At 41.1% G+C, this 14,497-nt stretch overlaps 3 protein-coding genes across 3 annotated transcripts; all 3 read left to right on the forward strand.

Moving 5' to 3' along the window:
* Nucleotides 1-1,026: 1,026 nt before the first annotated feature.
* On the forward strand, nucleotides 1,027-2,853 carry LOC149106884 (protein phosphatase 1 regulatory subunit 3C-like). Its single transcript, XM_089297427.1, has one exon. It carries the CDS (start codon nucleotides 1,811-1,813, stop codon nucleotides 2,666-2,668), a length of 858 nt encoding a protein of 285 aa, XP_089153553.1. The 5' UTR covers nucleotides 1,027-1,810; the 3' UTR covers nucleotides 2,669-2,853.
* Nucleotides 2,854-5,803: 2,950 nt separating this feature from the next.
* LOC110068315 (protein phosphatase 1 regulatory subunit 3B-like) lies at nucleotides 5,804-9,659 on the forward strand. Its single transcript, XM_089297430.1, has 2 exons — nucleotides 5,804-9,186; nucleotides 9,443-9,659. The coding sequence occupies exon 1, from the start codon at nucleotides 8,136-8,138 to the stop codon at nucleotides 8,721-8,723; it is 588 nt and encodes a 195-aa protein (XP_089153556.1). The 5' UTR covers nucleotides 5,804-8,135; the 3' UTR covers nucleotides 8,724-9,186; nucleotides 9,443-9,659.
* Nucleotides 9,660-11,647: 1,988 nt separating this feature from the next.
* On the forward strand, nucleotides 11,648-13,032 carry LOC110068300 (protein phosphatase 1 regulatory subunit 3D-like). Its single transcript, XM_020775680.2, has one exon. It carries the CDS (start codon nucleotides 11,761-11,763, stop codon nucleotides 12,292-12,294), a length of 534 nt encoding a protein of 177 aa, XP_020631339.1. The 5' UTR covers nucleotides 11,648-11,760; the 3' UTR covers nucleotides 12,295-13,032.
* Nucleotides 13,033-14,497: the final 1,465 nt, after the last annotated feature.

Genomic DNA, 14,497 nt, shown 5'->3' on the forward strand with positions numbered 1-14,497 from the left:
TGACGGAGACCCCAGGGACAACGCCTGGTAAAAAAATGAATTTATATTTTACCTTCGAATTTCGCAATTGTCTAGATCTGTTCAGCGTGCCTTAAAGTGGTCTCAGAACTAGCTCAAGCTAAATATGTAACGCCAGCATTCAATTCCAAATGAAACTACAAAAAGTTCGCCACCATCCTTTGCGTTCTCCAAAATACGCAGCACTTAGTCATTTCACGTTGTTGTTTTCCAGAGGAAAGGTACAAAGGTTGCTAACGCACGTGCACAGCCATTGCTCTACACATTAAACCTATTGTTTGGTGCCGTTGCCGTTGTGGTTTGCTTTCTCTATTATATCGATCGTTCCACGTGGTTTCGTCACGAAAAACCATGAAGCGACCAAGCCTTTGATAGCCGAGTCAAAACCGTGTGAGATAGTATCCCTTCCGAAGTGCAATCGACGTCCAATTTTTTCCCAAGAAAGCAATCAATTCGAAATATGAAAAAAATGTCCTCAGACTCATGAAAACGGTGTCGGAATACGTGCGGCAATTGAAACAAAATGAATACACAATAAATACAGTACTAGCAATGTCAACTGACGACTTGTCAGTAAAGGTACAAGAAAAACAAACATGAACCTTCAAATGTAACGAGGGAAAACTAGCAACTTCCCAGAATAACGGCAGCAATGGAGAGACAAGTGATCGCATGCAGAACTACATCAGAAAACAAAGTATTATCAAGAAGACGATGACGTCTCATCGTACACTCTAAAGAACATTTTATTACTGGCTGTAGGCTGATACCACATGCGAAACTATGGTAGGGTCAATTTAACAAAGAAATTCGAAAGCTTTATTAAAGTCAGCTGAGAATGAACGTACTGCTATATCTTTACTTCTGTGCTCTACTGAAGAGATTTTCAGTATCTACATTGATCTGACTCAGTCTCTTCAAATAGCGATCTTACATGTTGTCTCTGGATTATTAGCAGACCCGAGAAGACTGATATAGGAGAATAGGAATACATTGTTGCTATGAACCATCATATTCACACAACTTATATTAAGAAGCATTGAAAGAAATTGCAGCAATCGCAAAAAGGAACTGACATCTTGAATTTATATTGAGCGAGGCTAAATCAAAACGAACATCTCTGAACTCTCAGCTCTTATCAAAGTATCTGGATCAAGTTTAAGTAAGAAATCTTCAGCCAGTTTTTATATTGACACTCACATGTTCTCAAAGATGAGAGTCGATTACACCAACAAAACAACCCGAAAAGATTATCTTTTTTTTTTCAGTCCAAAAATTTCCTACAGTGTTACCGTAATCCTCTGATTTTTATAGTCTGTTTCCCAATAAATTCGCACAAAATCGATCAATCAGTTGCAACTCCTGTCAGTTAATTTTATACAAGGATGTTTCCGTGCATATAAACATTTATACTTTTGATGAGGCGATATGAATTCAGAGACCTTCCAGCAAGGTTTCAAATCCCTTGTTTAACGTTTTTGGAAACCGTTGAAACCGATTGCTGGCATTGTCTGTCGAACAGGGTTTAAATTTTTCTTTGCTTGTTCACCTGCTCCACAGCCCTAGGTGCATACGGAGAACCTTAGAACTGAATAGAGCGGCCTGTATTAAATTGACAATTACTGTCTGTAAGTCACTGAATCTGCTCAATTGTACGAGGAAGCTGAAGACATAGTAACTCAAAGGTAACTCGGAACGCGCTCATATTAATCGACGAAGGGTCCAGATATATTAATCAGGTCAATAGCTGAGTTGTAGCCGTTTATGTGGTGTTGCATTCGTAATCCCTGAAATGTTTGCCTCTCTCGGTTGCAAAGATAGCTGTTCTGTAGCACACTTTTTTTATGTGTATATGTGTGTAGCCTTCGCTCAAGTTCGTCGTTCCGGCAATGACGTCACCAATTTCAATCCGAAGCGACAACAACGTGATACCGGCTTTTACACCACCAGACAAAGAACGAGGCGAACAAGCGTAGGTGTCGAATTTCTAGCTAAGATCTTGACTGACGGACAGACCGACTCACAATGTCAGTGGAAGGATCGTATCAAGCGAAAGCGGATGAATGAAATAAGCAGCACCTCTATGTCCAAGATCAAGAAGAGAGTTTCCTTTGCAGATGCGGCTGGCTTCACGCTCGAATCCGTGAAAACTATTCCCACACGCAGTGGCGAATATAATGCTACCATTTGTACTAGTAGCGTGTGGAACGTCAACAACAACAACAGCAGAAGTTTGCCCAGTCCACGACCGAGAGGAAAGAATTTGTCTCCGTGTTTTACCGAGCCGTGCAAAACAAGCTCTTTCTTCGAGCGTGTTTACAGTCAGAATGTTTGTCTCGAAAGCATTGTATGCGATGACTTTGTTGTTGCTGGAACTATTCGAGTGACAAACATAGGCTTTGCTAAAGAACTGACAGTGAGATTCACACTGGATAACTGGAAGTCCTATCGAGATATTTGGGCGGATTATTTCTCGTCAAGCATGGATGGAAAAACGGATAAGTTCTGGTTTCGTATTGCAGTTCCAGTGGATTCGCCGGTTGATCTAGAAATTAAATTTGCGATTCGTTATTGCATTGGCGGCCGAGAGTTTTGGGACAATAACTTGGATAGAAATTATAAAATACAATTCATTGAAACATGTCAATAATTTCAAGCGAAATGTAAAATATATAGTCATACCGATGCGGCTAAGTGACCTTTTTACGGGCACGATGATAGTGAGACAAATACCGTCTATAGTTTCTTTTTGAAGCAAGGTGTTCTGTGAATATTTTCTTTGTGTTTTACGTTGTTAATGAAATCGTGCATGACAGCACGTCACATCGCTAGCTAGTAACCAGCCTCTTCATTACTGTTTTTCTCGTACGATGTAACTATAGAATTGCGATTTTCACCGACACGTTGTCGGGAGATTAGTCACGGTATTCATAGTCAAATCAAATTGAGAACGAAATTTATTTCCTTTCCTGTTTCTAGTGTCCGAAATACGTATTTGACAGATTAAGAAAACAATTTCACGCAATATTAATGACAAGTATGACATCGATACGATTTTCGCCATTATGTTTACCAGATACGAGGCCCCATTAGGGGGGGGGGGGGGGGGGGAATCTGAATATCCCGTATCCCAATAATTTTTGTCCCAAATATCCCGTATCCCATTAATTCCTGTAGTTTGTATTCTGTCAAAAAAGAAAACTTTGACGTTCGATATCCCACTCTCTCTTTTCTAAATATGCCGTATTCCTATAATTTTTCCCCGAAATATCCCGTATCCCTATAATTTTTTTTCGCAAATATCCCGTATCCCTAAAACCCCTAATGGGACCTCAGATATCTTCCTTTACAAACTACCAAGAAGCTCGGCTTCCGTCGGGCCAGTTTTTCGTGTCCATTATAAACGTTTTCCTGGGAAGTTAATCTTTCAAAAACATCGTCTGAACAACATAAAATAAAGTAATTCAACCAACTTCGAGAGTTATGCAATGCTGTAATAATTCAATATGGTCATGTTTAAAAGAGATATTACGACCGCTACTGCAACTTCCCCAATTGCCATTCAACTGCCTCTGACCAAATACACTGCCTCATTACTATTAACCACGCAACTACCTGTACACTTTCCAGTACTGAGAAGTAATTAACTACACAGTGGTCACTTCAACTTTAACTGTACTATTACCATTGTACCACAACTCTACTACTTGTAATAAGTGGTATAGTGGTCAGCGCTACTGCGTTGTAAAGGTCACGTCAGGGCGTTAGTTGCAGTGGACTTTGTGCCACTGCATGTGGTAGCTGAATATAATGGCAGTGTTAAGGTGACAGTGGAATTATTGCTGCCCGTCGTACATGTATTTGATTTTGGCAGTTATGTAATAATGTGGTATTGGAATTATTGTCGGCTGAGGTAGCTGTAAGGGCAATGTCGGTTAAGAAGTTGATAGTAGGGAAAGAGGAGATATAGCTGTAGTGACACTGACTGGGTTGGTGGAGGTGGAGTAAGTTATGTAGTTAGTTGTATTGGCACCAACTCCATCACTGCCATTACGAATGGAACTACCACTAATCCACTCAGTATCACCAGCGGTGAAGCTCAGCTGGTGATAGTGGAATTGGTGTTATTTCCATTTGTAGCCGTTGACAGTGATGGAGTTGGTGCACGGCAGTAGAATAAGTGGTTGCAGATTTAGTGGCCATGATGCAGCTGGTAAAGGAGCCAGTGATAGTTTTAGTTGCGGAGATGCAGTAGAACTAGTGATACTTGTAGTTGCTCGGGAAGTGGTGCAGAGAGTGGTTGTTGTGAAGTTTAGTTGTAGTTGTAAGGGAAGTAGTACAGTTAGTGGACTTGCCCATAGCTGTAGTTGTCGTGAAATTGTGTAGTTAGTGGTAATGGAATTGGTGATACAGTTTTTGTTTTAGGGGAGATGATGCGGTTGATAGTTGTAGTTGTTGTAGAAGTGGTGGAGTTAGTGGTAGTTAGTGGTAGTGGAATTGCTGGTAGTGGAATTACTCTTTCCAAGTTTAAAACACATATTTTAAAGCATTTTATGGATCAAGACCGTATCAATCATGTATGTACCGTAAATTAGGTTCAATTTTTTGCTTGTCTGTTTGTTGTTGCTGCTCTTCTTTTTAAATGCTTGTTTTTACATAATCTCCACAATGGTTGTAATTTTTAATGTAAACGTGTACTATATATATCTTCATGATTTTTTTTTTTTTTTAAAGTACAATTTTATGAATAGCTGTATTTTATATGTAAATGCTGATCGCCAGTTAATACCAGTGATCCTGTGATTACTGATTGGCCTTTCAGGTTAAATAAAGTCTTTTATTTATTTTATTTGTAGTTGTTGTGGAAGTGGTGCAGTTAGTGGTGGTGGAATTGTGATAGTTGTAGTTGTTGTAGAAGTGGGGAAGTTAGTGGTAGTGGAACTGCTGATAGTTGCAGTCGTGGAAGTGGTGCAGTTAGTGGTGGTGGAATTAACTGGTGGTAGCTGTAGTTGTGGAGATCATGGTGCAGTCATATTAGTTGTAATGGAATTGTGATAGTTGTAGTTGTTGTGGAAGTGGTGCAGTTAGTGGTGGTGGAATTGTGATAGTTGTAGTTGTTGTAGAAGTGGTGAAGTTAGTGTTAGTGGAACTGCTGATAGTTGCAGTTGTTGTGGAAGTGGTGCAGTTAGTGGTGGTGGAATTAACTGGTGATAGCTGTAGTTGTAGAGAAAATCGTGCAGTTATTAGTTGTAATGGAATTGTGATAGTTGTAGTTGTTGTGGACGTGATTTAGTTTAAGTTAGTAGTAATGGAAATGCTGGTGGTTGTAGTTGCTGTAGAAGTGTCACAGTTAGTGGTCGTTTCCGGTTTGGTTCTAGACTGAGAAAAAAGAACTTGTCTCCGTGATTTACCGAATCGTGCAAGTTCTTTCTTCGAGCGTGTTTAAAGTCAAAATGTTTGTCTCGAAAGCATTGTATGAGATGACTTTGTTGTTTTTGGAAGCATTCGAGTGACAAACATAGCCTGGGGTCTCGCTTAAGATGTGATGAGATTCATGCTAGATAACTGGGAGTCCTATTGAGATATTTGGGCGGAATGTTTCTCGTGAAGCATACATGAATGGAAAAACCGATAAGTTCTGGTTTTATATTGGATTTTGCGGTCGATTTAAAAATTAAACTTGCGATTCGTTCTTGCATTGGGGATACTGAATAACTTCAGTTGAATTGAAATTAAAAAATCGATACAGTTATAACATGTCAATAGTGACTTAAGACACCCTAAGAAGGCTTTCCCGGCTTCAGACGAAATGAGTGTCACTGAGTGTCTTTTTTATGGACACGATGATTGTCAGACAAATACCGTCAAGTAATTTCTTTTTGAAGCACGACGCTCTGTGAATATTTTCTTTGTGATTTACGTTGTCAATGAAATAGTGCATGACAGAACGTCATATCGCTAGCTACTAACCAGCCTCTTCACTATTGTTTTCTTCGAACGTTGCGATACTACTACTACTGTTGCTGCTGCTGCGACTTCCCCAATTGCCATTCAACTACCAATGACCAAACAGCTGCCACTGTTTCATTACTGTTATTAACTACACAACTACCTGTGCGTTTTCCAGTAGAAGTAGCTGCGCAATGGTCACTTCAACTTTAATTCATGATTTGCTACTATACTACTTGTAGTAAGAGGTAGTGGATTTAGTGATAGCGCTACTGAGTTGTAAAGGCATTTAGGGCGCTAGTTCCCGTGGAATTAGTGCCTATGCTAATTGAACATAATGGCAGTCAGATGACAATTGAATTGCCATAATGGTGATAGTGGTACATCGACTTGTTCTGGCAGTTATGGAGTAAATGTGGTATAGAGTTGAGGTTGATTGTAGGAGAGGAAGTGATAGTTGTAGTGACAATGTTTGGTTTGGTGGAGTTGGAGTAAGTTATATAGTTAGTTGTATTGGCTGTGGTGGCTCCGTAGTGGAATTAGTGGCAGAAATGGAACAAATGGTTTTTGGTAGTGAAACAAGTGACAGCCCTAGATTTAGTAATTATGAAAATTAATTCAGGATTTTGAGTCCCAACAATATAGAAAGAAGGGCTGAAATGGAATCATGCAAGTTAAGAGTCAGATATTTCGGATCGTGCTGACTTATATATAGCCCGAATGTAGCCAACGGATATTCGAAGATTTGATTGATTTTAGATTGCGGCAACTTTAAGTCTCCGTTCCCTATAACTATTCCACTACCACTACCTCAGTTTAAAACGTCTTTGCAACTATGATCAAATTCAAAACTTGAGCAACTCCTATTACTTCTACAAATAACACAATGACTTTCTAGTTCCACCCCTTTTCCACAGCTGAAACTGTATCAGCTCATTTTACTACTTTCCCATGCAAAAAATTCCTCCAATGCCACTTTCATTAACATCATATATAAACTTCTCTAGCATTTACAACTGCTAGCACTATTTCTGTGTACTAAGTTACCAGTATGTAACTCCACTCTACCAAGGTTTAACAACGGCTGCGGAGACCCGTACGCGTAGAAGGAGAGGACGCGAGAGACGAGTCGGCGTGGGGAGCGAGTCGGGGCCTGGCCCGCTTCGGCTTACCTGTTTGCTTGTACCGCAACGTACGAGAGCCTACACATAGGCCATATCTTGTGTTTTTGTTATTTTTGTTTACTTCCTCTCACTGAAAAAGCATTAAACGGAGTGGAGGGGGTGGGGTGTGGAGGAGAAGGAGGGTATTACATATTCAGGTGCTGAAGTAAGCTGGTAAAAACAGGCAAGGCCGATGACATGGTAACCAAAGCCAATTTCCGTTGTCTGTAGTAGATGCCGTGAAATGGAAATGAGAAGGCTTGAACGTTGGAACCATTCAATTGAACAGTTGCCAATGAAAATGAGATATCGTGAGTCATGTGGCAGTACTTAAAAGTGTGATATGAGTACTTCCTGTTATGCACTTAAAACGTATCAAATGCGCATGTTCGCACACCACGAAATTGAACATATTTCTGACTTTTAAAACGAAATCACAAACATCCTTTCAGAACATTAACCTAATATATATGATAATAACAACTAAACTGATTATTTCTGCGCCTGTTTAAATGCGACTTCAACATCGTTCGTAATAGTGTGCTTCTTTCCTATATTGCAGGATACACTAGATCTATTTCAAAGTGATCTGTTGCGATTAGTGATAAGTGATGAGTGTGATTTGTCAACACAAAGAATTGTTTTGCGACCTTTGCTTCATGAACTGATAACCTCTTGGTTGTTAGTTTTCAGCATTTTAAAATATCTTTGCTGCGTGGCAAGCGAGTCGTGCACCTGAGAGTAACAGACATATTTTAGCTCCTTTCGGGCTTACTAACATGAGTTAGTCGCGACGTTCGTAATTTTTGTACAACTCTCGTTGTGTGTTAGCTATATGGGAGTTATGAGTTCAAAAGGCATTGTATCTCAGTACCAGCCCCAACGTGTTACGCCACGGCGCTGAGTCGGTGGCTCTGTGGGTGAACCCTTCAAAAAGATGTATTGTAAACGCAAAGCTTCACTTTATCCAAAAGTCACTTGACGGATCGTATCAAGCGAAAGCGGATGAATGAAATAAGCAGCACCTGTATGTCTAAGATCAAGAAGAGAGTTTCCTTTGCAGATGCGGCTGGCTTCACGCTCGAATTTGTAAAAATAATTCCACCACACAGTGGAGAAGATTATGTTAACATTTACACCAGTAACTTGTGGAACGTCAACAACAACTACAGCCGAAGTTTGCCAAGTCCACAACCATTAGGGAAGTACTTGTCTCCAAGTTTTACCGAGCCTTATAAAACAAGCTCTTTCTTCGAACGTGTTTACAGTCAGAATGTTTGCCTCGAAAGCATTGTATGCCATTACTCTGTTGTTACTGGAAGTATTCGAGTAACTAACATAGGTTTCGCTAAAGAAGTGATAGTGAGATTCACGCCAGATAACTGGAAGTCCTATCGAGATATTTGGGCGGATTATCTCTCCTCAAGCATGGATGGAAAAACGGATAAGTTCTGGTTTCGTGTTACAGTTCCAATGGATTCTGCCGTCGATCTAGAAATTAAATTTGCGATTCGTTATTGCATTGGCGGTCAAGCGTTTTGGGACAATAACTTGAATAGCAATTATAAAATACAGTGCATTGAATCCAGTTAAGTCAACAATAACTTCGGAGGTGCCGTGGACCACTTCCCCTGCAACTTCGACTATCCTCGATTCATTTCCAATGCAACTGCGAAGTTCACCAATAAAGCCGCTAACTACACTGCTAAAACTTTAACTAACACTATTTATACTATAGAGCTTCAGCTATCACTAATTCTAATACCTGACGAACTGCACCATTTCCCCTACAACTACAACAATCACTAATTCCACTTCATGCACCACTGACTACATATACTACACCACGCTCGACTAAGCTCAATTTGCAACCGGGTGGTCTTTTTGCTGCCTGAAACTGAGAATATCTTTGCTGTCATAGTATAATATGTATGATGTATATTATTTTAGTAGTGATTTAATTTCATCGCGATTTGGGAATCCCTCTAAATTAATGATGTTTACTATTCTTAGGAAATCGTGTGAAGTGACATTAAAACTGACGGGAAAAAGGAGGGTAGGAAATGTTCAATAAATATTCAGCTAATGAAATTTTTAAGGTTGACGAAATGGTGCTGAAGGTTTTTCCAATCGCTATAGAAAGTCAGTTACAAGCTTAACCTCTTTGTTTGATTTTCTCGTGTGTCAAGTAGAAGTGTATCAAAGAGGATGCGCAAGAGAGCTTGAAATTTAGAGGAATGAAATTCAAGAAGAAATTTTGAGCATGAAAATCATGTAGAAGTATAAAAGAATGGTATGACTTTCTTTTATAGACCCAAAAGCTTGAACGGAGATCGCACAAACACCATGTAGAAAAGATTAACCATCACCCGGAGCTTCCATATGTAATGAACTCCTGCCATACTATACAATGACAGTCACTGTTGAACAGCTTGATTATTTCTCAGTGAGCTTGTCTAAATGCCATTTAAACATTGAAATGTAATTAATAAACACTGTCTCTTGTGGAGACATTTTGTGATATCATAAGTGACCAGGTGCCGTTTGTCGGCACAAAGACTTGTTTTGCGACCTTTCTTCCCCCCGGGGGGGGGGGGGGGGGGGACTCCCATATAAAAAGGACTGGGTTGCTCGTCATACCTTTTAGGGGTTAAAAGCGCGGTTTTGGTGCCTGTTAAGGTGCTCAGCCCAAAAGGACCACTGCAGGAGCTTTTGTGCTATCTTTTAAGGTATTGAGCCGAATAATATATGACAGGAGATAAAGTGTTATTTTAGATCTGGTACTTGTTAGGGGTGAAAAACATCTCAAGCCACGCCCACGAAACAGGATCTTGGTACCTCGTAGGGTTTTGTTTTCCAAATTTCCGACAAGTACCCCCGTCCCTTTTATATGGCATTCCTCCGTCCCCGGGCCTTTCCTTTACGAACTGATTGTTAATATAACTTGGTTGTTAATATTATGCATAAATATCTTTGCTTCGTAGTAGGTGAAAAGTGTACCTGAGAACAACAAACATATTTCAGCCTTTCCGGGCTCACTAGCATGAGCGTGATCATTGTAACGTTCGTAATATTGTCCAGCTATCTTTCTGTCGCGTTATTAGTTATAACTTCAAAAGGCATTAGATTAGTACCAGCCCCAACCTGTTATGCCATTGCAGTGAGGGGCTCTGCAGGTGACCCTTCAAAAAAGCAAAGATTTTTTTCATCCAGAGCGTAGTCATGTTTACGTAAAATAGCACCAGAGATCGCTTTTTATGTTGTTAAACGTTGCCTACACTTTTGTTATTTTAGTTAGGGGAAACCCGTTTATTTCTCCCAGCTACAGTATGGAGCAAGTTGATTTGTTTTCCAAGGAGCAGAGGTCAAAGAATACTTCTTATGCCTTCACGTTTACCCTCCGATGAATGTAGAATTTAAGAATGTAGAATGTAGAATTTAAGTTTAACAAAATTTCAGTGTTCATTTCAGCATAATTTCAGACTGATTCGCCTGTTACTTGTATTGTCCAGCTGCCAAAATTCAACGCCAGTAAACTTCGGCTAACTTGAACTTTGGCCGCATCTGTTTCTTCGGTTGCGCGGACCGGATCAGGAATCAACTGTTGAGACAGGCCTGATGAGGTTTTTTTCGACGATACATTCACCGTCACGTAGTTTACTTACAACAGACCTTTAATGGCAAGGAAACAAGGATTATTGACCAAAAGTGAGGTCAAGATGAATAAATATTGGCCTCATTCCTTTTAAGCCGAGGCACAAGCTTGATCCATTAGATTTATTTTGCTACACAAATTGCAAGAACACATTTTCGTGCGGATCCCCGAGCAGGCAAGACTGCTCCATCTTGTTACCATCTTATCCTGTCGAATAGCCAATCACAGTGCAGGATTTTGAAAATCTTGTCCTCGTGCGGAGCCCCCAAAACTCTGTTCCACCTCCATCAACCACTCAGCACCCGCGTTACTCGTAAACTTCCAAATAGTTTTATCAGGGGCTTGGAGGTGAGGTGAGGGATTCAGGACTCAGCCCCATTCCTCGCCCTCGTTGCTTTGTCTTAGTCTAGCAATTAATTCTAGTAATAACCGATTTTCGCAGCAGGAATCGACCGACATCATTTGCTTGACACGATTCGACAAAAATCCATCACCGCACCCTGGCAGGTGCACTTGCCTTTCGTTTGATCATTTACATAATTACATACAGTCTGCTTTTATTTTGATTCAATGCCCAGCTACATTTACTGATGTACGTATACCCGCAAGAGTGGAGTCATTATGGTCGAATCACTTACATGCCTTGCTCCACTTGTTCCACTGGTTTCGATCGTTCGTTCATAATCACGCGACCCTGGCAAACTTACTAGCGCGCCCCTACTCGACGATTTATGTCATGACTCGCGAAAAACGTCATCACTACACTTAAACTTAATTTGCTGATCTATTTTTAACGTTGTTTATGTAAATTACTGTTATCTCTGTGCACGTGCAGGAGACTGTCTGCTCACGTGAACAGTTGTGCATGCTTGCACGTTCGATTGAATGTTGTTTACCGAACCGATCGCTGAACGTTTGAGCTGGATAACATTCCCGCTAGAAGCCCTAAGTGTGAAACATTTCACGGGCTTCTAAATGGGAAAAAAGAAAAGAGTCACCTTTGCCGATTTATTGGGCTTTTCGCTGGTCAATGTGGTAGAAATCTCTCCGAGGAATAGCCTGACAGACATTTGCTTTTCACAAGACCATAAAGCTCCGGCAAAGCCGATCGCAGCTCACCGGCGATACCTAACATGCCTGTTTGAGCAACCAGTCGACAAAGACGATTTTCTTGAAAGAGTCACACGACAGTACATTTGTCTGGAAAGCGTAGTTTGTGATAAAGCTATCATCGGCTTTGTGCGAGTGTTGAACATCGCTTACAAAAAAGAGGTTGTGGTACGATACACCGGGGATGGTTGGGAAACGTTTCGCGAGGAGTCCGCCGAACATCTTTCGATTTCAAGTGATGGGACAATGGATACGTTCTTTTTTCGCATACCATTGCTATCTCTCTTGAAAGAAACGAGCAATGTGGAGTTCGCCATTCGTTACAACGTGAGGGGAAACGTTTACTGGGACAATAACTTCTACAAAAACTATTCGGTACGCCTTGTAAGTGAAGGCTAACTGTTTGGTTCCTGAGTCAGCTGGTTTGTGGGGAGGTAATGATCGCAGGTGATATTTTTTGCTCCCGAGGGTCAGTTGTCTTTACAACGAAAATAAACGGAACGACGAGACCTGTTTCAGAGCTACTATACAGCCTTTTGGAGGAGAAGCACATAAGAAGACTTCACTCAGCCCTTCTTAAACAGTTTTCGATATCAATAGCCATCCAAGATTAAGAAAGCGTATATTCCACAACACTTTATTCCGCTGCAGTGGATATATGATGGCGGCGTTGAATGAAAATAACTAAATAAATATTAAAATCGAAATAATGAATATTCGAGCTTACAACAGCTAATGACCGCTGCCATCTCACAAGACATTGTTTTAAAGTCTTAATTTAACAATCTTCTCGGTGAATAGTGTAACATCAGGATGACAAAGGACGCAGCTACAAAGATCGAAATCTTTACGAATAACCGAGTTTCTCTCCCTAAGATCTAACACGAAATCTTCCGTTCATCTTTACAAAAATTCAGAAAGACAATCAATGAATATGTCCACGACAACAATGTAAATATTTTTTACCGAACATCGCGTGACCTACTAACCTCGCGTGACTGCGTTGTGGGTGCTCCACGTTGCAAATTGTAACGTAAATGAATATAGGTGACAAACGCAACGCCTTGTTAATCGTATTGTGCAATGTTATAATCTAAACCAAAGGTAAAATTAAAACAAAAGTTAAAACAAAAACAAGATGCAAAACAGAAATTTAAATAACAGAAAGCAAAACAAAACCAGAAATGATTGTTGACGCTTCTGTGTTGCGGTACGTTCCTCATCACATGTTAATCTCTGATGTCTGGCAAGTGTTTTTGCTTTGAAACTAGAAACTGGTGTATCGCTCTGTATCAGATGCAGACTACGAGATGCCTCTCTTTTGAATAGTAGTCCGTCGAGTGTGACCGACAAGAACACGCGACGCGCGAGAGGAAAAATTGCCGCACGAATATGAGAAACCGCTTTCTCGCTCGCTCGCGTGAGGCCGTATTCCTCTCACGCTTTCCGTCGCGTCACGCGTGACAGCTGCCAATTGCGGAGGTATATATTCTTATGAGCGTAGTCTTACTTGTTTCTATGTCACGTTCTCGTTCCTTAGTTTCATGTCTTTTTACATCATGTGACTCTGAAATGTGCACGACAAAACTAATCAATGAGGAATCTACGAGGACAGGCCCCATCCATCCCTGTTAAATGCTCTGAAAGAGCCTAAATGGGGAACATGTTCCGAAAAACCTCCTTGCTACCTTTACTAAAGCAATAAAGCGCGTACGCTCTCTCTAGGAGCCCCTTTTATTGAGCTAAACCCACTTACTCAGTGATGTTCTTTCAGTGTTCAATGCCCAAACGTTCTTATGCTTTCAGTGTCAGTGACAAAACACAAATCGTTATTGGCCCCCGCTACCCAATATTGAACTACAGCCCTGATAGCCAGTGAGGGAAACCTCGAATGCGTTGTACTAAGCTGCCAAGCCTCTCATCAAGAGACTGCGATCTGTCTCATCACATCTTGGTGAAGCATACGTAGCCCGCGAGTAGGTTCTAGTGTCTGGGTTTCGCACTCAAGCGCTCCGTATTTGCTTTAGCGCGCGAGCGAGTTTAAGGGCGACGCGAGTGGAGGGGGGGTGGCGGGGGGGGGGGGGGACGGGCTTAGAAACTAGACTCGACTCGACTAAATACTCAACTCAACTCAACTCAACTGGACTCGTTTCGTCTTACATGTATGTCTCTCGTGGGTTCGCCGCTCCCGCCACTGGCTCAAACACGAGAGCCGGTTCCCAGGCTATAGCATACGTTACGCATACACTTGGCCGGAACACGAAATAACGAATTATCCCGCTCAGGGGGATATACCTCCTATCTGCATTTTGCACACCTTCATCTTTCACGTCGTCTGAACTGCGCTCACATCAAGGATTTCGTGAATATTAAAGGTGAGCTAAAGGTAGCATGTGAGGTTGTGCATGTGACACTCTTGACTGGCTTTACTATCCCCTCCGAAACGATAAAAAAGGGGGCGGCAAACTTTATCTTTTTTGAAAATAACATCGCTGGAATGTTCCCTGACTTCATGAGTTTCCTTTGTGTTTCTTAGCTGTGAGTCAAGTAAGAATTAGCGAGTGGTTAGGGCGCCGGAATTCCGGAGGTCGCAGGTTTAAGT

This window comes from Orbicella faveolata, unplaced genomic scaffold (assembly GCF_042242905.1).
Source record: "Orbicella faveolata isolate gen_17 unplaced genomic scaffold, um_ofav_v1 contig_3, whole genome shotgun sequence".
Lineage (NCBI taxonomy): Eukaryota > Metazoa > Cnidaria > Anthozoa > Scleractinia > Merulinidae > Orbicella > Orbicella faveolata.

Bases quoted from the DNA above. Each gene is read 5' to 3' on its own strand.
- LOC110068300 (XM_020775680.2), top strand. From the start codon at position 11,761: ATGGGAAAAAAGAAAAGAGTCACCTTTGCCGATTTATTGGGCTTTTCG.
- LOC149106884 (XM_089297427.1), top strand. From the start codon at position 1,811: ATGTTTGCCTCTCTCGGTTGCAAAGATAGCTGTTCTGTAGCACACTTT.
- LOC110068315 (XM_089297430.1), top strand. From the start codon at position 8,136: ATGAATGAAATAAGCAGCACCTGTATGTCTAAGATCAAGAAGAGAGTT.